A 24199-nucleotide genomic window follows, 5' to 3' on the forward strand; every position below is an offset into this window, starting at 1 on the left:
AAAAAAAAAAAATACAACAACATTTCAATAGGAGAAACAAGACAATTATTGGACAGTTTCAGAAGCAGAAGAGCGTCCACACTGAAGACCTCAGACCTGGAGTAAACCCTTCGTTTCTATGCCTACCTTCAAAACAGCGTGGTTATGAAAAGCTGTGATTATACAAAGGGAGTGTGAGTCACAAAAGGAGTGTGTCTATGCTAACTACGCAGGGGAGAACCCTGCAAGGGCGAGGCTTTCAGATTCTTCTAGACTTCTGTGTGACTGCCGAGGTGGGGCAGGACCCTTCTGATGGAGCCGAGAGGGAAGGTGGGGAACGGCAGGGATTTCAAGTATGGTGGCTGGCTTTGGTGAAGGGTCTCGTCTCTGCAGCCTGCCTCAGAAAAGGGCAACTCTGGAGCCCATGACTTGTTTCACTGGAGAATAAGGCAGACATCAGGCAACAGAAATAGGGGCTGAGGTGACTTTGAGACCCTCCTTTACTTTAGGGTCGGGGAGCCCCAACAAAGGGATTTGGTATTTTTGAATAGCCAATTTTTTATTTAATGTGTGAGTGTTGGTCAGCATCACGTATGTACCTGGTGCCTGAGGAGGCAAGAAGGGGGAATAGAATCCCTTGCCTAGAGTTACAGATGGCTCAGCACTGCCATGTGGATTCTGGAAACCAAGCTCAGGTCCTCTGCAAGAGCGGCAAGTGCTCTTAACTGAGCCGCCTCTCCACCCCGCTAAATGGGTAAAATGTTTTATTTCCTTAATGGCTCCTGCATCTTGTTTTATGTGAAAAGAGTTTCTCTGTTCTACAACTTTAAAGAAAATCCACACTTCTTTAAATATGTAATACATCAGAACTTAATACTTCGACTTCTTCCTTTTACACATGGGTAATCACCTGTTTCAAAGTCAAGGAAGGAGCCCGTTTCCTCTGATGTCAAAACTGACGTCTCTGCCGCGGGTCCCAGGCTGGCGTGTGAAGTTCACACAAGCACTTTACATTCCAGGAAGTGTGCCATCCTTTACTGTCTTCAGTTATAGTCTACGAGATAGTTAACAACCAACTTGGGGGAGGGTTGAGGAGAGCTTGAGGGAACGGGATAGTCGAGATGGAGGAAGGACAGAGATGAGAGCAAGGAACGAGATATCTTGATTGAGGGAGCCATTATGGGGTTAGCAAGAAACCTGGCCCTAGAAATATTCCCAGGAATCCACAAGGATGACCCCAGCTAAGACCCTAAGCAATAGAGGAGAGGGTGCCCGAACTTGCCTTGCCGTGTAGGCAGACTGATTATCTTAAATATCACCATAGAACCTTCACCCAACAACAGATGGAAACAGAGGCAGAGACCCACATCGGAGCACTAGATTGAGCTCCCAAGGTCCAGTTGAAGAGTGGAAGGGGGGAGAATATGAGCAAGGAAGTCGAGACCATGAGGGGTTCACCCACTGAGACAATGTGCCTGAGCTAATGGGAGCTCACCAACTCCAACTGGACTGGGAGTGAACGAGCATGGGATCAAACTAGTCACTCTGAATGTGGTTGACAGTTGGGGCAGACTGAGGGGCCAATGAGAGTGACACTGGGATTTGTCTCTACTGCATATAATGGCTTTCTGGAATCCTATTCTCTTTGGATGTATACCTTGCTCAACCTAGATGTAGTAGGGAGAGCCTTGGACTTGCCACAGGGCAGGGTGCCTTGTCCTCTCTTAGGACTGGAGGGAGGAGGGAGTGGGAGGAGGGAAAGGAGTGGGAATTTGGATTGGTATTTTTTAAAGCAATAAAATAATAATAATAATAATAATAATAATAATAATAATAATAATAATAATAATAGCAATAGGGCTGGAGAGATGGCTCAGTGGTTAAGAGCATTGCCTGCTCTTCCAAAGGTCCTGAGTTCAATTCCCACCAACCACATGGTGGCTCACAACCATCTGTAAAGATGTCTGGCACCCTCATCTGGCCTTCAGGCATACAGACAGGATATTGTATACATAATAAATAAATAAATATTAAAAAAATAATAATAATAGCAATAATAAAAACAACTAACTTGGTTGTTCCTGCTTTGTTTTTCTTTCTGCTAGCTGTCAGTACCGCTATGCCCTCTGCCTCCCTCCCGGCTTGTCGGCGAACCCCATGAGTCACCTGACTCCTGTGCCTCAACATCAGAATAAAACAGAGCATGGTGACATAGGGAAGAATTCAGAGTGTTCAGGGATCTGGAAACATAAGTATTCCTGCCAGTCAGGGAACTATAGTGTTAACCAGGAATTCAGCCCAAGGGAAACTCCCTTCTTACTGTTTCGGGCTCAAACTTTGTCCTCTGTGCTTCCCTGTTTGCTTTGGCATTTTATATGCCCATGCCTATCACACATTTCATTAAAGCATAAACCACGAGATGCGTTAGCTGGAAAAGGACCAATATTGTTCCTAGAGAATACGGTGTCCCGAATTCTCACACAGCACACCGCCCATGCCCCCTGGCCCTGATTCAACCTCTAGATCCTTAGTCCTCCTCTAGTTCATATTTTTTTGTTTTACTATAATAGAGAAGATAATCCCCGCAGAGTAACAAATTTTAAAGCATTCTTCCCGGCACAACAGCAAGTACTGAGAAGAGGTCAAAGGTACGGACTGAAAACCGTTCAGACCCACTAGTGTGGTTTTCCCCGTGCACCGATGACCTGCTCGTCTTAGTTATCCAGATTATTATCCGTTCAGCAAACAATGAGAACCCATCATTTGTTGCTCACCGAGCTAGCCATGTGGTATAGTGAGGAGCATGTTCACACGCCCTTCCCTTCCTGAGCAGGAAGAAAGGTTGAGCAGAGATGTTTGCAGGCCATGAGAGAAGTGGGGATTTATATTAAAAGTGATTCAGAGGGGCATACATTTTTAGAATTATTATGCCTTTTTATTTTTTTTATTTTATTTTATTTTTTTTTTTGTTTTTCGAGACAGGGTTTCTCTGTGGTTTTGGAGCCTGTCCTGGAACTAGCTCTTGTAGACCAGGCTGGTCTCGAACTCACAGAGATCCGCCTGCCTCTGCCTCCCGAGTGCTGGGATTAAAGGCGTGCGCCACCATCACCCGGCTTATTATGCCTTTTTAAAAAGTGTTTGCGTGTGTGTGTTCATGTTTCTGTTTACAGACATGAACGGAGCCAGAAGACTACCTCGGGTGTGTTAGTCCTACCCTCCACATGGCCGAGACAGGTATATTGTTCATTCCTGTGCACACCGGGCTAGCTGGCCCTCGAGTCTCTGAGGGTTTTCCTGGCTCCCCCTCCATCTCGCAGTGGAAGTACTCTGAATACAGATGTGTACTGTCAAATTCTGCCTGGATCTGGGTTCTGAGATCCAAACTCAAGTCCTCACCCTTGTGTGGAAAGCATCTTAGCTTACTAGACACCTCCCATGCCCTAGAGAAATCATTCCTAAGAACTTACTTAAGAAAACATTGGGATGCGTGGACACAGATTACAAGAGTGACCACCACCGCACTGCTATGGTCATAATAAGCATTACTGGAGATGGGAGTATAGCTCAGTAATGGAGTGCTTGACTAGCATGGACAAGGCTGCCAGTTGGCTTCCCAGCAACAAGATTGTTTTAGTAATAATACACACCAGAAAAAGAACACATCCAAGTGATCTGAATATTCAGCAGCTAAAATAATCAAGAAAATCACACAATGAAAAGTTTTTGTGTCCCAATAAACCTCTCCAAATCAGACCAAATTAAACCAAATTGGAAAAAGCCCAGGTTTAATGGATTCTAATGCTCCCAGGTGTCCTTCCAAGCCCTCTGAGAGGAGATGGGAAAGGAAGAATGAAAAACCACGTGTTTGTACTCTAGCGGGCAGTTTAAAAACTCTGTAGGAGTGTAGGTCTTGAACATCTCTGAGGAGGGGGTCACAGATTGGCGGGCTTTCTCTGAGGTGGAGTTTGGACTAAGGCAACTCCCAGGGGAGGGGACCTGGGATGGAACTTTTCACCCAAACATTCCAGACTCTTTGGATATAGGGATGCCAGGGGCTGGGGTGACACTTCCAAGTAAACATGCAGGAATACTCATTTCAGTCAGTTGTGCACACCCGTAACTGCTCAGACCCAAATCCTTGCACAGAAACTATGTTATGGCTCAGAGGTTAGGAGCACTGACTCTTCCAGAGGTCCTGAGTTCAATTCCCAGCAACTATATGGTGGCTCACAACCATCTGTAATGAGATCTGGTGCCCTCTTTGGGCCTGCAAACATACATACAGACAGAACATTGTATGCATATTAAATAAATAAATCTTTAAAAAAAATAAACTATGTTAATTAGTTATGCTTCGTGTTACGAAACATCAAACATTACTTCTCCTCTTCAGCTGCACCCTCTAGCCTGGTACCCATCCTTCTCCATCTGACCCCAACCCTCCTCAGACTCTGGAGACCACCTGTTACTGTGGATTTCCACACCCAGCTTCCATATACAAGAACTCCCGGCCTTTGCCTTTCTGTTCCTGACTTCCTTCCTAAAGCATAATCCCCCTCCTGGCCCATCCGGGTCACCTCACTTCTCTTTGAACTATCTGATTTTTCCTAACCAAGAAATGAATCTGTAGAAGTTTACAGCTGGAGCTTCCTAGCCTAAGGGATGTTTCACAGTAGAAAGCACAAAGACACACATTATTTTATGTCCTCAGTGTCCTCCCTCAAATACCTTCTCACTCTCTGCCCTCCAGCTTCGTCCTGTGCCCTAATACCACTCCATTCCTGATCTTCTCGTCCATGGCTTCATTTAAATAATAAAAAAACTTCTGAAACCTCTTTCTGTGGTCTGAAGCTGAGCATCCTTCCAGGGACTGTGATTAAAACCCTAGTTCCCAGGGGGTTGCTGTTGGGAGGTGATGGAGTCTTTGAGTGGTACCCAAAGGTACACCTTCACAAAGGATTGTGGGATGCCAACCTCTTCCCATCTGGCGTCCTGTTTGATGTTGGAAGCCTCTTAGACCCACCTGGACACAGGCATTTCCATTGTGTTTTGGCTCAAATGAGGTCCGAGCTGATGACACCTCTGATTCTAGGACCTCCCAGGCAGGGGATTAACAGCCTGCTGGAATCTGGCATTAAAGAAACTGAGAACCTCCGGGGGCGGGGCTACCTGGCCTACTTCAACTGGGCACCCAAGGACACCTTTACATTCACTTCCTTATCCCACAGCCTTGCTCCAGTCACTGCCAGACTCAGTGGCTCAGGCGGGAATGCAGCAGGCAAAGCTTACCCTCGTGGCTGCGGCTGTGTGTGTGGCTCTTCGGACCTCAGAAGGTGAGTTGGAGGCACCAGTGGCCTGGGGCTCCAGGGTGAGTGGGGGGGGGGGAGTTGGTGCTGTAGGAGTCTCTGTCTTCGGATGAGACTTTTCTGTTACTCTTTGATCATCTGGAGAACGGCACGGGTTTAAGATCAGGGATTTGGGGAGGAACTCGTTTCCCCGGGAATATGAATCCACTGTCGGAGATGAAGCCTTCCGTGCAGGTGCGACTTTCTGGTGGCAGAACACTCGCTTTTCCCGGCTAGAAGCTGGGCAGAGCCATTGTTCTCCATCCAAATGCCTCAGACAGCTGGATTCTGCGTGTATAATTGTGTGTATACATGTTTCTGCGTGCAAATGTGTGTACATTTGTGTCTCTGTGTGGTGTATGCATTTTTTTCCCTAGCGGAAAAAAAAACAGTGTTGGCAGGTAAGCTCCGGGTTTCTTGAGCTTGTGGGTACCGAACTTCAGTCTAGCCCGTAGAAAGGGGAGCGTGATGGAGAAGACTGAGCCGTGCAAAGTGTTCTGAAGAGAATTTAACTTCTGCGTTGGTGGTTAACTATGCGGATCGCAACTGCATTTGGACTGAAGGCACCCACTCCAGCAGCAGCCACTACCACATTTAAGAACATCTCCTCTACCGCTAATCTACAGCGTCTCACTCGGCAGCCCTGGCCGGCCTAGAATCCACGATACCTCGCAGACTAGCCTCAGAGGCAAGGCAGCCCTTCTGCTTCAGCCTCCCAAATGCTGGGATTCTGGACAAGAGCCACCACATCGTGCTAGCACTTAACGCCTGGAATATGTAAGCAAATGAACCACAACACTAATATTGGCCATAGACAGTTTAAGTGGAATATCTCCCGGGAGATAGATTATAAATAGAGCATTAATATCCTACCCCCAAAGAAAAAGAAGAAAGAAGCCCTTGATGCCTAGAAAGTTACGGATGATGGGGCCCTTCCAGTTATCTTTTCTTAAGCTACATCCTAAACAGAGTTTGCAGAGCAGAGATGGAGTATAAACTTTGTCTAGTCCGCGTTTTAAGTGCTCACGACAACATTTCAAAGCAAATTTCACAATCACACCTTTGTTTACACACACACACACACACACACACACAGGATTTAGAGCTTCTCTTAGAAGTGAGAGTTGGAGGCTGGGGGTGTAGCTCAGAGAGTCCTCCAAGCAAGCATATGGCCTTGGGTTCAAGGCCCTGAACAGAAAAAAAAAAAAAAAAACCCTCAGACTTGGCAACGGTGGTTCTTTGGCCTGGGCTGCAGCTGGTGGCAGCTGTCCCTCTCCTGGGGTGATCTGTGTCCTACTAACAGTGTCCTTCCTGTCAGCATTTGCTTAAGGTCTTCAGTGGAGTCCAGCAAGGTACTTGGCGCAAGTGAACCAGAAGAGGAAATACTTGGCTCCCTCTTCCATTTCTATTAACAAGATAGAGAAGGAAGCTTTTCATTTATTTCACAATATCTCTCCAGAGAAGCTCACCCTTGCGCCTGCAGGACTTGCAGGGACTCTCCATTTACTGGCTCAGGTGTGACACCCACCATCTACAACTCTACCCAATAAGATTTCATGCAGAGCTTTGCAATGAAGCTTCCAGCTACCAGATCTGTTTCCAGCTGCACATACACCCCCACCCCCAGCAGTCCTCCTTCAGGGAAAGGGAAGGGCAGAATGGCCAAGAATGAGGACAGCTCTGCCTTGCAGCACCAAACTTCACAGAGGCCGGGTCCTGGAAGAGAGGGGTAAGGGACAAACAGCTACGGAGAAGAGCATGTCTGCTGGTGATAATCAGAAAATTGAGATTCCCAGCGTGTGGCCCTTACTGGAGTCTGTTTGGAACAGGGAAACCACCACTCTGTCTGACAAACCCCAACTTCCGCCATTTAAAATAAGTGATATTGTATGTGCGGTGGAGTGGAGAGATGGGTCAGTCGTTAAGAGTACTGGCTGCCCTTGCAGAGAACTGGGTTCCATTCCCAGCACCTACGTGGCTGCTCACAACTGTCTGTAACTCCAGATCCAGGAGATCTGGTGCCCTCTTCGGGCTTCTTCAGGCATTGCATGCACATGGGCATAAACACAACTCATGCAAAACACATTTTAAATATTAACCTTCATCAGGCGATGAAAGGAGACAGAGACAGAGACCCACATTGGATCACCGGACATAAATCTCAAGGTCCAAATCAGGACCAGAAGGAGAGAGAGCACGAGCAAGGAACTCAGGACCGCAGGGGGTGCACCCACGCACTGAGACGGTGGGGATGTTCTGTTGGGAGCTCGCAGGGGCCAGCTGGCCTGGGTCTGAGGGGGCCTGGGATAGGGCCGGACTCTCTGAACGTGGCGGACGGTGGGGACTGCTGGGAACTCAGGAATGGTGGCGGTGGGTTTCTGATCCTACTGCACGTGCTGGTTTTGTGGGAGCCTGGGCAGTTTGGATGCTCAACTTACTGGACCTGGATGGGGGTGGGGGTTCCTTGGACTTCCCGCAGGGCAGGGAACCCTGGTTGCTCTTTGGGCTGAGGGGGGGGGACTTGTGGGGGGGGAATGGGAGGCGGTGGCGGGGAAGAGACAGAAATCTTTAATAAATAAATAAATAAATAAATAAAATAAAAATAAATAAAAAACAACAACAACAAAAAAAAAAACCTCTAAAAATAGCCAGGCAGTGGTGGCCCCTGCCTTTCATCTCAGCTCTAAGAGACAGAAGCAGGTGGATCTCTGTGAGTTCTAAGCCAGCCTGGTCTACAGAGCTAGTTCCAGGACAGCCAGGGCTACACAAAGAAACCCTGTCTTGAAGAAAGATACTGAGTTAAAATTCATGGAAGTGGGGCCAAGAACAGTTGTGGAACTAAGAAGGCCCAATGCCAGGTCTTTTTCAGTAAGTTTCCATTTGAGGGAGGGTGACCTATGGTAATGATTCTGGATCCAAGATGGTGGTAGAGAGCCAAATAGGGAGGTGAGGAAGACACAGCAGGGTAGAAGAGATGGCAGGTGGCCTTGGCCATTGCAGCAGACTGGAGAGAGGTACAAGGAAGTGGCCTGTGCCAATCTGAGACCAGGAAACACATTTTGTTCTTTCAGGGACAATGCTGTCCCATTATCTTAATGGCATCTTAAATCATTATCTCAACGTGATGCTTCAGTAACTGGCATTTCCAAAGTGTTCCAAATCATTCAGGAAGCAGGGGATGTTATCCGTGACCAAAACCTTGGACTCTGTCCAGAGGCAGAGCACACCCTACATCTGTCAATGTGACTGCTGGCTTCAGAGACTCATTGTTGAGTCCATGAGCATTGTCTGCCATCCAGTGACCCTGAGCCAGATTGTTCAAATCCAGAGTCCATGGTTGGCTTCACTTACGTGTGTGTGTGTGTACATCACATTTTAATCTATGTTTGGCAGGGGCCTCCGTGGAACCATGTGGAGGTCAGAGGAAAGTTTATAGGTCTCAGTTTTCTCCTACCTTGTGAATCCTGGGCTTACACTCAGATCAACCTTGGCAGAAAATGCCTTTACCCACTGAGCTCTATCTCTCAGGCCCCAGGCCGTCTTAATTATACTTTAACTCAGGTTTCATTTGTATTCAAAAGATGCAGGTTGTAAGATTTTGCTTAATCTGTGGGTCCTAAGTTATCTGTGAGCGGCCTACTTTCTCACAACCATCATGATGGCTCCTGAATCGCACAGATACTTGTTATACACTTGATGCTAAGAAATGATCTTACCAAAGCATTTGTAGGAGGGATTCCCAGTATGTGTTTGTGTTTGGAAAGTCGCTCTTCCAGGTAGGACTCTTTCACAGCAGAGGTTCATGATGTAATGGTAACCTGCTTCCTTCAGGTTGTCATCGGGTATACCCTGTAATCAAAACATATTTATGTAGTTCCTCAATCCTAGATCATCGATGAACTGTTATATTTTGGGTCCTAAGAGTGGCTGTATCTGTAATGTGGTTACAGGTGGTTTTTTTTAACATTGTTTTCTATGTTAAGGAAACAGTGTAATATAATGGCAGTCTTCTCCAACATGAGTCATGTGTAGGTTCCTTTGAAGGGAAGCACCCTCTTCGTTCTCAGTGTTTAAATGGTCTTATTGTTCCTTCTCGTATAAACAAAATCAAGAATAACTGTGTAATTATCAACAACTTCTACAATTACAATGCTAAAATTAAAAAGCATGACTACAAAGTCGAGATGGTTTCAATATGTTGATGTTAATCAAGTTTGACCGAAAGTGAAATCACTATTGTGAGCAGAACTGCCCCCCTTGACGGAGGCGGCTTGAGTATGGGTCTGACACATGCCCTGCCAGGTGGGCTGACAAGTGTTTGCTCTTCTCCTGTTTCTGCTTGAACCTCACTGACAGAAGGAACTTGGCCTTCCCTCAGTGTGACTGCATTGAGAAGTCCAATTGGTTATTTTCTGATGGTCCTGGGGCAATAAAGATAGTACCACACTTGCTAACCGCATTACCATGACACATCCAATGTCCTCAAAGTCCTCTGCTAAGATGGCCTTCTGGAAGACCAGAGCACACTGGCTAGAAGGTCACTCGACTAATACGTTGGCTCTTCGGAAAGTTCATGGTTGCGGGGAAAGCCTCTATTGGACTTTTCCAGAGGTCTAGGAAACCCAGTCTGAGAAACGCTGACATACGGGGATGTGTGGATTTTGCATTACAAGATTAAGAGCTCTAAACATGAACTAGGGAAATTTCTTTGTCTCTCATAACTCATTTCTTTTTCTATAGAATAATATTTCTCTTAGTTATCCTCATGGTTAAATGAGATCACGTGCATGGTGTTTGGCAAAGAGTAGACACTCAGCAATTGCTGACTCTCCTCCTTTCCTTCCCACAGGTTTTTCTATTTTTAGACTTTTTAAAAAAAATGATTGGTGTGTTTATCTATAATGGAATGGGGCAGACCTTCCATCATATGTCCATGTGGAAGTCAGAGGACAACCCTGCAGAGTAATTTTTTTCCTTCCATTTTTATGTGGGTTCTGGGATTTAACTCAGGTTGTCAGATTTGTGTGACAAGCATTTCACTCACTGAGCTAATTCACTGGCCCCTCTTGTTGATCTTTAAAATCAATTGAAAAAACATGGGATTAGGATACAACTGAGTGAACAGCATTTAGCCCGCAGGAGGCCCTGGGTTCTAACACACACACAAAAGCAAAGCAGAAGATCAAATAAGACAAAAAAAAATGCCCAAAGCAAAACGAGACAAAAATGACTACAGAAATAGCATTGAGTTCATTTTGTGTTGGCCAGCCACTCCTAGAACAGGGCCTACCCTGAAGTGTGGTTAATAAACCAGTGAGACTTCATTGGAAAAACCAATTTTTCCTTTGTCAGTGGGCATCGTTGCAGTAGCTTCTTGGTTGGGGGTGGAAGTCAGTTCACTGCCCCTCTCGGCCCTGGGACCCTCTCTGGCTTGGACCTGTGCAGGCCCAGTTCCTGCTGCCACAGTCTCTGTGAGGTGAAAAGTACATCCAGTCCTGTGGGCTGGAAGACACTGTTTCCTTGGCGCCACCATCATCTTTGGCTCCTACAATCTCTTTCTACCTCCTCTTCCAAATAGATCGCTGAGCCTTGAGGAGTTTGATGAAGATGTACCATTTAGGGCTGAGGGTTCTAAAGTCTCATTCTCTGCACCTTGTCCAATCAGGAGGCAGAAGTGGGCTGATCTCAATGAGTTAGACGCCAGCCTGGACTACACAGTGAGTCCCTGTCTCTAAAAAAACTAAAAATAAGATTGAAGACGAGGGCCGGGTATAGTTCCCAAGTATGATATGCTTAGCATGGATAGGTGGGTACTCAATACCCAGCATTCCTCACTTAAACGGAACTAAGGTAAATTGAAAAGGTAAATTGAAAAATGTATTTAACAAATACTGAACAAAAGATTAGTGTAGCAACGTTAATATTAAAAAAAAGACTTCAGCAAAAAGCTGTAATGGAGATAGGAATACAAGAATCTGAAATAATTTCATCAAAAGCCACACACTGGGTACAGACCAGGAGAGGCAAGTGGAATGCTGGAAGAGCAAGGTTAATATACTTAAGTGTGTATTTTATTAGTCAGTTTCAAAAATTCCATTTTAATGCACTTAAATACGACTGTAATTACACTGTTTCCCTGGCAATGTGAAAAATACTACTCCTGGTTGATTTCGAAAATTACGACATCCTCAAACAGATCCGCGATGGGGAAGGCAGCCTTGGGGCTGGCCTGGGCCATCTAGGAAACAGAAGGATGCGCATGCGCACCCCATCTCACCTGCCAGACCAGGGGCTAGCAGAGGCCGGTGGCAGGGGTTCCGTCTCTAGGACGCACAAGCTGGTGTTAGGAGAGACTGCAAGAGAGCAGGGTGTCCCCACAGTAACACACTGACAGACACCGCTTCTAGTTGCTGCCACCCGGCTCGGAGTCACCAGCAGCACGGCCGACAGCAGGGACATGAGCGGCACGACGGAAGCGAACCCGGCACGACAGCCGTAAAGCGACGCCACGGCGTGCTTTCCGGCTTCCAGAGACTTAAATTTTCCAGGTTCGTGAGACCTCCAATTTTTTTCTCTGTGTGTTTTAAATGAAAACACCACATCTAGACTTAACTCTATCCTATCCGTGAGAAATAGTATTATTTTGTACTTCTTTGTTTTGTGATTTCCACTTTAATTCATGAGTTTTTAATCCTTTAATTTCTAAGCAAAATAAGTTTATAAATATTTATAAAAGTTATAAATGTTTGTTATTTTGCATAGGGATCGCTCTTTGAACACAGTATGCAATCATAAGACTTTTAAAAATTATTATACTGAAGGAAACCCCCCCAAACAATGGGGGCTGCCTCTCGGTCCCAGAATTAGGCACAAATCACACCCAAACACCTGCTTTCACAGATTCTTTATTACACAGGGAAGAAAAGTTAAAGTGGCTGCTTTCTGACTCAGACAGAAAACAAACAGCAGCAAATGACCTTGCGGGTGTTCAATTTTTAAGAAGAGAAAAAAGGTGAGGTCTGTGTCAGAATGAATATATACCATGACCAGAGGATGTCATGGTATATTTTGATGGGGGTGTGTTGATTGGGCGAACCAAAGGGGGCTTTTGATTGCTGGAGTTTAATACTTTGATAGTTGGATCTTGGTAATCAGAATCAGGAGAAGGAAGTGGCCAAATAAGAGAATAGACCTTCGTGGCTAGCTTTAGAAATGTAGGTTTTTAGCAACGCAGAGGGAAGGGGAGAGAAGGGCAGGGTTTGCCAGAGCCACGTGCTCTAGTGAGCTAGTGTCCTTTCGTATTTATTTATATTATTATTATTATTATAGTAAGTACAAGCACAGTAAGATAACTATAAAACTTTGTAATAAAGAATTTCAAATTGTGGATAAGAAGAACAATTTCTTAGCAAACTTTCAAGAAGCTTTTTGTTTTGGAAACAGTACTGGAGAATGGACCTAGGCCTTACGCACATAGCCAGGCAAGTGGTCCACCCCTGAGCTACTTCAACCCCAGCCCTTCAGTGAATAATTTAAAAATGTAAGTATCCAATCACTATAAAATAAATCAGAGTGAAACTTCTTTCCTTTGGACCCAAGCCCCCAGTGCCTGGAGATTTTACCAAAAAACTGAAGGAACAAATAATCCTTATGGAAACTTTTTCTAAGAATTCAGAATTTAAAACCAGAGAAAGCTGCCCAGTGCATCATCAGCATGACTATAGCCTTAAAACTCAAGTCTCCCAAAGATAATGTCAGACAATAAAGGTATAAACTGTTTCCGGGTCCTTTGACTTAGGGAACATTATGTACTTTTCCTGCACATTAGTTGCGCATTTGCTAAATGGGGCTGAATACAGACAGTTCCTTTTGCTTATAGTTGCCGTGAAGGTCAATTAAACCAATGCCTCGTGCATAGTGACTAGTCTGTCACTCTGGCGGGCGCGCTCAGGCGGGCGTTCATTGCAGTCTTGCTTGCTATAACGAAATAATGGAAGCAGACTGCTCCAAAACAAGACCGAGCGTGGTCGTGGAAATGGGCTGTAATTGATAAACTTTGATTGGCGGCTATATGAGTGTGAGTGTTTAGCCCTCTTCATTTTTTTACATGTGATAGCATCAAGGTAGGGAAGCCTAAAAGAGGACCCAAGGGTCATCCATCCACGTCATGAGCTGCCCTGCCTTCGGGGTAGACTGCTGCTATTCTATCCTAACATTCACCCCAGACTTCTCTGCCCACGCACGGAGTAGGAGTAGCCTGCCGTTCTTCCTCCGTGTAAGAAGCTTCTGGTGACTGACCTCAGTGTCTGCTTCTCTTGACAGCAGGAAACGGCACTCATCCATCTCACCAATCACTTTTGAAAGGACATTCTGATGTGGATCTGTTACGCCATGTCCTTTCCAATTCAACCTGGCACCTGTAGGACCGGTTGTGGGTGAAGCTGGAGCCGGCTGGTTGTTCACTGCCTCTGGCTAGTTTACGCTTCAATCGGATTTCGTTCATAAGTGCAGACTGCTTTACACGCCTGTGCGGCCAGACTTCTCTAGAATTTCCAGTTGTCATCTAGTTCTCTTCGGAGGGATGCTACCTCCATCAGACAGATCTGTCTTTGTGTAATCTATGATTGGAAAGAAAAGTTATGTCCCGTGATATTCCTGGCCTCTTTCACTAACGGCATTCGGGCAATCTTTAGGGTAGATTAATCTCTTTCATCTAGTGTCAGCTTCCTCCACAAAGTAACTGTGTCATCTAAGTAAAAAAAAAAAAAATGTAGTTGCAAAATAATTGACTTGTAATTCCACCTTTTATTAGCATTTCATTACCCTTGCATACACGTATATAGTGTACTTTCATTGATTCAACCCCTCTATTACCATTTTCTACTTTCTCCTCCTCGCTCCCCCTTCCACATTCCTAGAGACCCCTTCTACCCTTTTTTAAAAATGTTATCACATTTATCGCTTTGTACGGGGGGATGGAAGGGTGCACATGGGACATGGGACATGCATGTAGGGGTCAGAGAACAACCTTCAGGAGTTAGCTCTCTCCTCGCACCCTGTGGTTCCCATAGATCAGGCTCAGACCATCAGGCTGGTCAGTTCCTTCACCCACTGAGCAATCTTGGCAAGCCCCTTTTCCATTCCTATCATTTTCCTCCCTTATCCGTTGACGTGCACTGTATTAGTTACCGTACTGATGCAGACCAACTTATAGAAGAAAGAGTTCGTTAACCGTCCCAGTGAAGGAATCCGTAATGGCAAGGAAACCATGGCAGCGGGCAGTCAGAGCAGGAAGCTGAGAGATCACATCTTCCACTGCCTACCTAAAACGGAGGCAACTCTCTCAAACCGCCCCCTCAGGGATACCTCCTCCGCTAGCAAAGCTCCACTTCCTAAAGGCTTTACAACCTCTTCCAAACAGCGCCACCCACTGGGTACCAAGTGTCCAAATTCCTGAGCCTGTAGGAGACGCGCTCTTTCATCACTGGGAGTATCTTTGCTGATCCGTAACTTGGGTATTGTAAATAGTTCCATAATAAAAACGGGTGTATGAGTATTTCTGTGGTATACTGACTTCAGTCTCTTTAGGCATCACACAGTGGTTCCATTTTTAATTTTTGAGAAACCTCCATGCTGATTTTTTTTTTTTACTGTTGCTGTGCTAATTTGCAATCTCAACCATGTAGCAGATCCCTTTCTTTGTATCTTTACCAGTATTCATTGCTTTTCATTTTGCTTTGGCTTGGTTGCGTTTTTTTTGTTTGTTTGTTGTTTTGATGACTATCACTTTGACTGCCATGAAAAGTAATCTCATTGTACTCCCAATTTGTATTTCCCCTGTAGCTAAAGACGCTGAAAATTGTTTCCATATGTGTATGAATTAGTTTTATTGTTTCATTTGGAAATCGTCTAATATGGGTTCATTTGCCCATTTGTTGATAGGGTTATTTATTCTTTTGAAAGGCCTGGTTTCTTTCAGTTCTGTATACATTCTGATTCTGAAGAGCTGGCAAAGACCTGTTCCAACTCTGACACCTGTCTCTTCATTGTTTTCTTTTTTGTTTGTTTGGGGTTTTGTTTGTTTGTTTGTTGTTTTTTGTTTGTTTTGGTTTTTCGAGACAGAGTTTCTCTGTAGCTTTGAGGCCTGTCCTGGAACTAACTCTTGTAGAGCAGACTGGCCTCGAACTCACAGAGATCCGCCTCCCTCTGCCTCTCGAATGCTGGGATTAAAGGCGTGCGCCACCACCATCTGGCTTCTTCATTGTTTTCTTTGGCTGTGCAGAAGTTTATGAGTTTGGTGTGATCCAATCTGCCAATCCTTGCTGTTGTTCCTTGAGCTAGGAGCAATATTCAGAAACTCGTTGTCTATGCCTGGGTCTTGATGTCTTTCTTCCTTGTTTCCCACTAGCAGTTTCAAGTGTAACTCTTCTTCAACCTGCTTGGTACCTCTAAATCTCTCTTACGTAACTGAAATCAAAGTAGTGGAGTGTTTTATAAGAGACATGCTGACAGGTCTTTGCTTAAGAGAGCCTCTAGGGGGCAGTGTTATCCAGCAGAATCTTAGCACTGCCCTTCATTCAATCTACCCCGTTCACATTCTTCACCAAAGTTCTTTCTGGTCTTTTGTATTTTGGATCATGTCAAGGCATCGTTGGTCCTAACTACTAACATATGCTAAATGCTTAGCGGATTATGGCCTTTTAATTAGTTGATCTCCCAGATGAAGAAGTCTCCAGCTGAACTAGTCCTACATTTTTACATGAGAAGTGTAGCTCAGTTTTTTGGAACACCTATAGGTCCTGGGTATCTTTCCGATTTAAAGCTACGCCTTGAGTCGATATCAGCGCTTGGGTAACTCATATTCCTCAACTCGCGGGTTTCCTTGTGACTTTTTATTCCCACCCTGCACACTGGTATTGCTATCTGTTTCTCTCTTCTGGCTGTCACTATTTGGTTTATATGTTTAAGTACTCTTATAGTATGTGCATATATGATATGTATACATATATATTCCCAATAAATTAACCTTTTGTGAGTATGCATTTTTTTCTTTTTAAAAAAAATTTATTTATCATGTATACAACATTTCTTCCATATATGCTTGCATGCCAGAACAGGGCACCAGATCTCATTATAGATGGCTGAGAGCTACCATGTGGTTGCTGGGAATTGAACTCAGGATCTCTGGAAGAGCAGTCAGTGCTCTTAACCTCTGAGCCATCTCTCCAGCCCTGCATTTTTTTTCTTAATTGAAATTTTTTTTTTTTTTTGCTTTAGATGAACTCAAAAGTTTGGTCATAGTGAATGACTATGCACCTTGCCCTTATAACTTGTATGATTGTTTGAAGGACAGAATTCCAGAAATAGGGCCAGCAAGATGGTTCAGTTGCTTGCCACCAAGACTGACAACCTGAGTTTGATCCCCAGAACCAACTCCGAGAAGCATCATTACCCGGGCCAGTGGGATTGTGTCCGAAGCATTTAGTTCCAAATAGCTATTACTACAGGTCTTGAGTAGAGGGACACACGATTTCACTTATGTTTGCATCTCCCGTCAGCTAAAATTATGTTGGAAACCATCTAAGTGCTAAAAAACAAAAGTTTTCTTTCTTTTTTTTTCCTAGCGTTTATTCAAGTGCACTGACTGGACAGTGATTTTAGATTTTGTTAAAAGCAGACACATCCATGGATTGTACGTAGTCCTCAAAAGCAGTAATCTGCTCCTCCAGCATATCTGTTCCAACCTTATCATCTTAAACCACACACTGTATTTGAAGCTTTTTAATTCCATATCCCACTGGAACCAATTTGGAAGAGCCCCACACCAAGCCGTCTGCCTGAATGCTTCTGACACACTCCTCTAACTTTGCCATGTCTGTCTCATCGTCCCAGGGCTTCACATCCAGTAAGATGGAAGACTTGGCAACAACCGCAGGCTCTGGAAAAGATTTAAAAATGCATTACCCTTACTCAACTGAACACCTTTGCTCTAGGTCCATCTTCTTACGGAAAAACACACAAAACCCACCTCCTGTCTGTCACGCACATCCCTCTTTCTATGTGGCTAAGAAAGAGGCATGAAACTGTGCAACAGTTTCTATCCCACAGAGGAATGCTACAACTGCCACCGTAAGATCAGCTGCAGGCCAGTAGCTGTGGACCAAAAGTATTTTTTTTAAGACTTATTTATTTGTTATATTTACAACATTCCTTCCATGTATGCTTGCATGCCAGAAGAGGGCACCAGATCTCATTATAGATGGCTGTGAGTCACCATGTGGTTGCTGGGAATTGAACTCAGGACCTCTGTAAGTATAGTCAGTGCTCTTAACCTCTGAGCCATCTCTCCAGCCCAACAAAAGTATTTTATTTGATGATCAAATGAGCAAGTGGGTAAAACCAATGACTGGTGACAAAGTTTTGATGCCTAGAAAGTAGTCACACATTTGAAATTTCGTAGTCAGTCACTTTCCTTCCCCCAAAGCTGCGAATAGACCTGGCACTTCCGTGGGTTAGAGATGGACACACAGCTCTTCCCTTAGCCCAAAGGCAGCCACTTCCACTGTTCCATCCAGTCGCTGATTCCTTCAGAAGCTCCCTTCTCTTGTGACACTGCCACCTGCATCGCCGCTCATTGTGAGTCTTGTGTCCACTATTCAGCTGGTGAAACGGAAAGCGTGGGAAATACTGCGTGTGGCGTGGAGGAATTTGCAGCTATTGTAACGTATTTGGGCTGTCTTTGACGTCTCATCTCTTGACAGCGTCAGCTCACTTCAATGTCACCTACTGCTCCAGTCATCCCCCGCCACTTCATCCTCCTTCATTATCACTACAAGATGGATTTTCTTCAATCTTTATCCAACAGTGATCCCCTCTCCACAAAAGCTAAGCCTCCTCAGACTGTCATTTGAGGATCTAGGGATGTCAGTTCATCATCTCCTGAGTTGTATCTGCCAGCACTGGCCTTCCTAGCTTACTCAGATCAGAAAACACACCCTAACTGTGTCGTGTGCTTTTGTCTCCATTTTTTTTTAATTTTGTTTTTATGTTGTTCTGATTTTTAGACAGAATCTCACCATGTAGCCCAGGCTGACCCCAAACTAGGATAGCCTTCTCACCTCTTGTTCCTGAGTGCTAGGATCACACACACTTGTGTGCCACCATGCTTCTTGCTGGCGGTGGTGGTGCTGGGGACTAAATCGGTGACCTCACACTCTGTAGGCGAGCCAAGTCTTTCTAACAGCAAACTTCAAGCCTTCACCTGAGGCCCATGAGGCCTCTCTTTTTCAAAATGAACTAACTGCACGGGGCCATCACTAACTCCACCCTCTCCAGCCTCCATCTCCCACAGGTCATCGTTGCCGGCTGCAGCTTCATCGTCGCCGGCTGCAGCTTTTCGTATCTTTCACCCGTTTTATCCCCTTGCCTAGATTTACATTTTCTTCCTCATAATACAGTTTAAGTTCTAGAAGGTCGAGTCACATGCTGTCTTTGTACTCATGACGCCACCAAGAAGTGCTTGCTTGAGTGGGCTTACAGTGTTTCTCTGGAACCTTTAGGGTGAGGGCAAGTGGGCATTCTGCAGACTAATGTTGCATCCTCCGCTTTCCTGCAGCCATACTCCCCATCGCTTCCAGCTGCTGCACTGAGGTTTCCCACCACGTCTCCAGAAGGCTTCTGGAGAGAGTGAACGCCTGCAGCATCCAGAGAGCCGACGGGGACTGTGACTTGGCTGCCGTCATGTGAGTGTTGTTCAGCGAGGACGTGTCAAACCGAAGGCTGATGATCCCCTTGGGGAACAGGCGCTAATGCTTTACCTGACGCACAACCAACACAGCACTCAAACAAGGGTAGGGAGAGTAACTCTCCTGTCTTTTGGGCGCCAGGGTACCTGGGGTAAACACACAATCCCTCTGTATGCCCTGAGTCCTGTGCTCGACCTTCAGCTTTTTCTAAAAGAAAAGATTTATTTACTTACTGATTTTGTATTTATTGTGTACTGCCTGCATGTATGCCTGCAGGCCAGAAGAGGGCACCAGATCTCACTACAGATGGTTGTGAGCCACCGTATAGTTGCGGCAGTTGAACTCAAGACCTCTGAAAGGGCAGCCAGTGCTCTTAAGCTCTGAGCCAACTCTCCAGCTTGTCACCACTTTAAACTGTAACTTTCCCCAGGCAGAAGAAGGTTGCTGACACTTTTACTCTCTGAATTCAACAGGAATTATAATCTGAAAAACAAACTGGCAATGCCTGCACTTGTTACAGCACTGCAAGCAATCCACTTGCAAATACCCTTGTCTGCTTTTGATTCTGGAGTGTTGGTTCACACGCAACCCCCTGGCCTTCCCACCCCTTCCACTACACCTCAGGGTAAGCACTGTAGGTCAACAACAGCAGTCTAAGAGGAAGGCATAATTTATTTCCCTGCCATACGGAAGTGGACAAGGTTACAGCGTTCATCTGCTGTAGTATTGCTGGCAAATGGTAGATTGGATTCTCACACAGCTCTCTTGCTTAAAAACACTATTTCTGCCAGGCGATGGTGGCGCACGCCTTTAATCCCAGCACTCGGGAGGCAGAGGCAGGCGGATCTCTGTGAGTTCGAGACCAGCCTGGTCTACAGAGCTAGTTCCAGGACAGGCTCCGAAGCCACAGAGAAACCCTGTCTCAAAAAAAAAAAAAAAAAGAACACTATTTCTTCCAAGGTCATTCAAAAGGAACAGTGGACTGTATAGCCAGTAATCTTAGCAGTCAGGAGGCTGAAGCAGAGGGGTCACCAGTTCAAGGTCAGTCTGGGTCACGTGGTGGTAGCCTACCTCAACAAAAACAATGTTTTCCCCTGGAGTGCTGAGCTTAACACTACCTACGCCCTGGGTGGTGCTAAGGAGCCTTTTGGCAGTCTTTCCTTTGGACTTTAGAATAACGTCAGTGCCTATGCCCAAGCTCCCGAGACACTTTTATTCTATTAAAGTATCTATTAGTTAGTGATTATGTACTGAGAACTGTTCTGTGGACTGAGGGTACAACAGAGACCCAGGATGTAGATATTGTACAAAGGGTTCTAAATCCCTTCTTTTCTATGTACTTTTTTATTTAAGAGAGTGGGGTCCCAGGAGGGAATCTCCCCCACAATAAAGTCTGTCAACGTTTGGGAAAAGATTAGATTTTTGGATCTTTCAGTGGTTACAGAGCCTCTCTGTTGTGTTTTCTAATACTCAACCTAAGAAGTCTTATTTTCAAATGATTTTACTACAGAAGCATACCTGGGTTTGTCCAAAATGTAGTCATTTAACCATGACTGCATAAAAAGGCTTTGCGATTTGAGACCAGAAATGCAGAAAGCATCGCTTGTATTATAAATGCCACACCCAAGCAGCGTACACTATAAACTACAATTAATTATTTAATTCATAGAAATTAAATTATCAATGATCTCACTAGACTCTTCCACTCTATTTTCTGCCTGGATATAAGTCCTTTGTTTCTGACCCTATAAATAAATGATCATTGTACTTTCTCCATGCCCGAGACAGCAGTTTGCTTGTTCCCAGCCCTCTACCCAGACTTCATTAAGGAACTTCCGGAAACACAATGAAAAGCTGTTATCTTTAGGAGAGGCACAGGTTTCTTGTACTTCACGGAGATTATCTCTTAAACAGAAATCTCTGTTTGTTATTGTTGTCCACCTCACAACCCCACCCCATGGAGTGGGTCAGGAAGTTAGGATTTCTCAGAAGTAGTTTTGTAGTGATGCTCCGAGGAAGAGGGGGGAGAAATAAACTTCAGGGAGCAATCCCAGATATAGTCTCCACAGAAGGACCACAGCCCACACTCACTGGAGAGGACCACAGCCCACACTCACTGGGGAGGACCACAGCTCACACTCACTGTATTTTTTTTTTCTTTTGAGGCAGGGTCTGTCTGTCTAAGTAGTCCTGGCATTCAGGAACTCTGTGAATCAGGCTGACCTTGAACTCACAGAGTGCTGGGATTGAAGGCACAGGCCACCACACTGTTGTCCATTGGACTATATGTACCGGTACCCTTCCTGGGTGAAGAATCAGGAGGCCTCCCTGGTTTCTGATCTAGAAATTCACAGTGGGGTGAGCTGGTGGTACTGTTAGGGATTATGAAACTGGGGTGTCTGAGGGAGGATGGAGGATGCTACCTACTTCCTTTCTCAGTGTTGCCTCAACCCGAGTGCAAGGGCAATTAGGAGCCAGCTGGGGTTCAGCATGTCCTGCTCCTGAGGATTCCGAACACCGTCGAGAATTGTATTCAACTCTGAGCCCTGCCAGGGCCGGCCATGAAACAGGCTTCCATGGGGTGGTTGTTGCCTCTTCCTTTAGCTCCTACACGGTTTTGCCTCCTATGGCTTCTCGGGGAGAGCATCTCTCTCTCCTTTGGGTGGATAGGAAGGAGCTGTAGCTAGGGTTTTACTTTTTCTAGCCCAGCCATGCTAGACGTTTTCTCCCACAAGAGCAAAGCAACTAACTGGCTGCCGACAATCAGCACTGATTGCTAAGTCCCCTCTATGTGAGGCAGTTGGAGAATATAAAGTCTTCTATTAGGATGTCCACTCCTTTCGGATTGATTTTCCTCCACAATCTGACTTTCCTACGCTAAAGCCCACCCACGCGTTTCCACGGTCGCCTCCTCTGTAGATTCCACACATTATCTGATAATGGTTTCTCTTGAGAGAAATAGCAACCTGTTCCCCGCCCCTCCCTTCATCTCCCCGTGACTATCAGGCTTGAGGGTTTTAGTTTATCAGGACACAGCTATATTATACATGTAGAAACAGCAGGATTTGCCACATTTCACCAGATCTGCCTGGCACCTAATGGAGAACTAAAAGTCACATAATTTTTAAAAAGAGAAACTCCTCTAGTTACGCCAAATTGTGGGGGCCACCCCCTAAAAATAAAAACAAATTCTGAATTGTAATTAGAACTACATTATGTTAAATTTTATTGGACACCAAAATATTTTAGTAGATTTTTCTATTGGCCAAATTTGACTTTAGGTCTGTAATGAGTTACTGCATTCCTATTGTAATAGGGGCTTTTCAAAATTGTCTCAACTCTTCCTCCATCAAGATAGAGTGTTTCTTCGGTAGGAGAAGTGAGACAAGTGCTCAGACAAAAGACATAAGGAAAATAAGTACCCAAAGAGGCATATGAAGAGAAGAAAGAGGATGGTCAACCAAGGGGGTCCAGACAAGGGGGTCCAGACAAAGGGGTCCAGACAAGGGGGTCCAAACAAGGGGGTCCCGACAAGGGGGTCCAGACAAGGGGATCCGGACAAGGATGTGCCTGCGAAGGGCAGGAAGGATGAATTGGTTTTGTTGGATGAAGTTTGAAGTGGGAAGAGAATTGTTTTCCCTGAGTTTGTTACTATGTTTTCCTCCTTTCTCCTCCTCTTCATCCAGCCTCCCCTTTCCCTCCTCCCCAGTTTAACACTCGACTGACACTGAGGACAACAGACATCCTCCTGGTGTTCCACTTGACGTCCCTAAGAATGCGGTGTCCAAAAGTGGGGGCTGTCTGCAAGTTACCCGTTCTTTATATAGGTGTAATTCTTTGGTTTTTGTTTGTTTTGGAGGCAGGGTTTCTCTGTGTAGCCCTGGCCGTCCTAGAACTCCCTCTGTAGACCAGGCTGGCTTCAAACTCAAGAGATCCACCTGCCTCTGCCTCCCGAGTGCTGGAGTTAAAGGTATGCGCCACCACACCTGGCTTGTACTTGTAATTTCCATGAACATATTTTTTTCTCCTTTTCTTGGCAGCCTCCATGTTAAACGCAGAAGGATTTGCATCAGCCCACACAATCATATGTTGAGGCGCTGGATGAGAGCCTCACAGGTGAAGACTGGCAAAGGAAACCCCTGCCGTAAGAGCGACAGGAAGAGTCACACCCCGAGGAAGCACGGGTCACGGAGCCACAAAGCTCCGGGTTAAAACAGACACAAGACCCTACGGGGATAACGCCACAAGTGAACCGGTCCATAGTTGGTCATAAATTTGCTCCCTGAATCTTCCTTACAGACACCCCATGGTGTTTTGTTTTGCTAAAGGATGGTTGCGGGTGAGAATGTTAAGTTCAATGGTTATGCAGCTTTGAGGGTCAACCCTTGGCACCGAAAGCAAAGATCAAACAAAAATGTGCACAGGTAACCAATGATATACTTAACTGAAAACATAAAATTCATCTTTATACACAAAATTTAAAGGGATAATATTGATAGAATTCTCCTAACTTTTAAATTGAAGTTCTCTGGTCCTACCGAGGAGCTGAAGGATTGGTACAAGGATTCTGTATACACCTGCCACCTGCATTAGTCACTGTGAACATTCTCTCTCTCTTCTGTGTACTTGTGTGCACTGTATATACATGGAAGGGGTTCTTCACTAAACCATCTGCAAAGCTGCAAGCCTGACCTTTGTCTAGCCCATTTCCTGTTACTGAAGTATTTCTGATTAGGTAACTTCTAAAGAGTACAAGTTTATTTGGCTCAGGTTTCTGAGGTGGGAAAGCCCGAGAACTTGACACTAGCTGGTCAGCATCTGGGAAGACCTTTACAATGAACTTAATGTGACATGTGGCAAGACAGCCCAGTGTGCTAACTGGATCCTCCCCTTTTCTTATACAGCCACATCAGGGAGACTACACCCAGGCAGCCTCATTTAACCTCAACTAAGGTTAAATTTAAAGGCCCATCTCCAGATGCCAACAACATAGAGATTTAAGGATCAAGTTCCAATACATAAATATCTGGAGAACACACTCAAACCATAGCAATACTTCAGCTCCAAGTTCTTTCTCGAATTATCACCCAAGAATAAACACATTTTCCTAAATAATTACACTAGCCGTTT

General features: G+C 45.2%; 1 protein-coding gene, 1 long non-coding RNA gene and 1 other non-coding gene across 4 annotated transcripts in view; 1 reads left to right on the forward strand and 2 right to left on the reverse strand.

Annotated features, from left to right (window-relative positions):
* Nucleotides 1–11696, reverse strand: part of LOC113457167 — a 14117-nt gene extending 2421 nt beyond the window's left edge. The window contains exons 1-2 of the long non-coding RNA XR_003377793.1: nucleotides 11602–11696; nucleotides 9041–9173 (exon numbers count right to left, since the gene is read on the reverse strand). This is a non-coding gene — a long non-coding RNA (uncharacterized LOC113457167). The remainder of the gene's footprint in view (nucleotides 1–9040; nucleotides 9174–11601) is intronic.
* Nucleotides 5249–24189, forward strand: Ccl28 (C-C motif chemokine ligand 28). Of its 2 annotated transcripts, none has more exons than XM_005356838.3 (3): nucleotides 5249–5312; nucleotides 18940–19066; nucleotides 23110–24189. In XM_005356838.3, exons 1-3 carry the CDS (start codon nucleotides 5249–5251, stop codon nucleotides 23279–23281), a joined length of 363 nt encoding a protein of 120 aa, XP_005356895.1. In that variant the 3' UTR covers nucleotides 23282–24189. The 2 variants fall into 2 exon arrangements, 1 of the variants encoding a protein (XP_005356895.1); XR_003377792.1 differs by lacking the exon at nucleotides 5249–5312 and adding an exon at nucleotides 11795–11872.
* Nucleotides 17354–17485, reverse strand: LOC113457195. Its single transcript, XR_003377818.1, has one exon. It is a non-coding gene; the product is annotated as a small nucleolar RNA SNORA41 (small nucleolar RNA).
* Nucleotides 24190–24199: the final 10 nt, after the last annotated feature.

Source organism: Microtus ochrogaster, chromosome 19 (genome assembly GCF_000317375.1).
Source record: "Microtus ochrogaster isolate Prairie Vole_2 chromosome 19, MicOch1.0, whole genome shotgun sequence".
NCBI classification, from domain to species: Eukaryota; Metazoa; Chordata; class Mammalia; order Rodentia; family Cricetidae; genus Microtus; species Microtus ochrogaster.

Coding starts and splice junctions, on each gene's coding strand:
- Ccl28 (XM_005356838.3), top strand. CDS start 5,249: ATGCAGCAGGCAAAGCTTACCCTCGTGGCTGCGGCTGTGTGTGTGGCT. Junction 5,313..18,939: donor GGCTCTTCGGACCTCAGAAG/GTGAGTTGGAGG, acceptor GCTTTCCTGCAG/CCATACTCCCCATCGCTTCC. Junction 19,067..23,109: donor TGTGACTTGGCTGCCGTCAT/GTGAGTGTTGTT, acceptor TTTTCTTGGCAG/CCTCCATGTTAAACGCAGAA.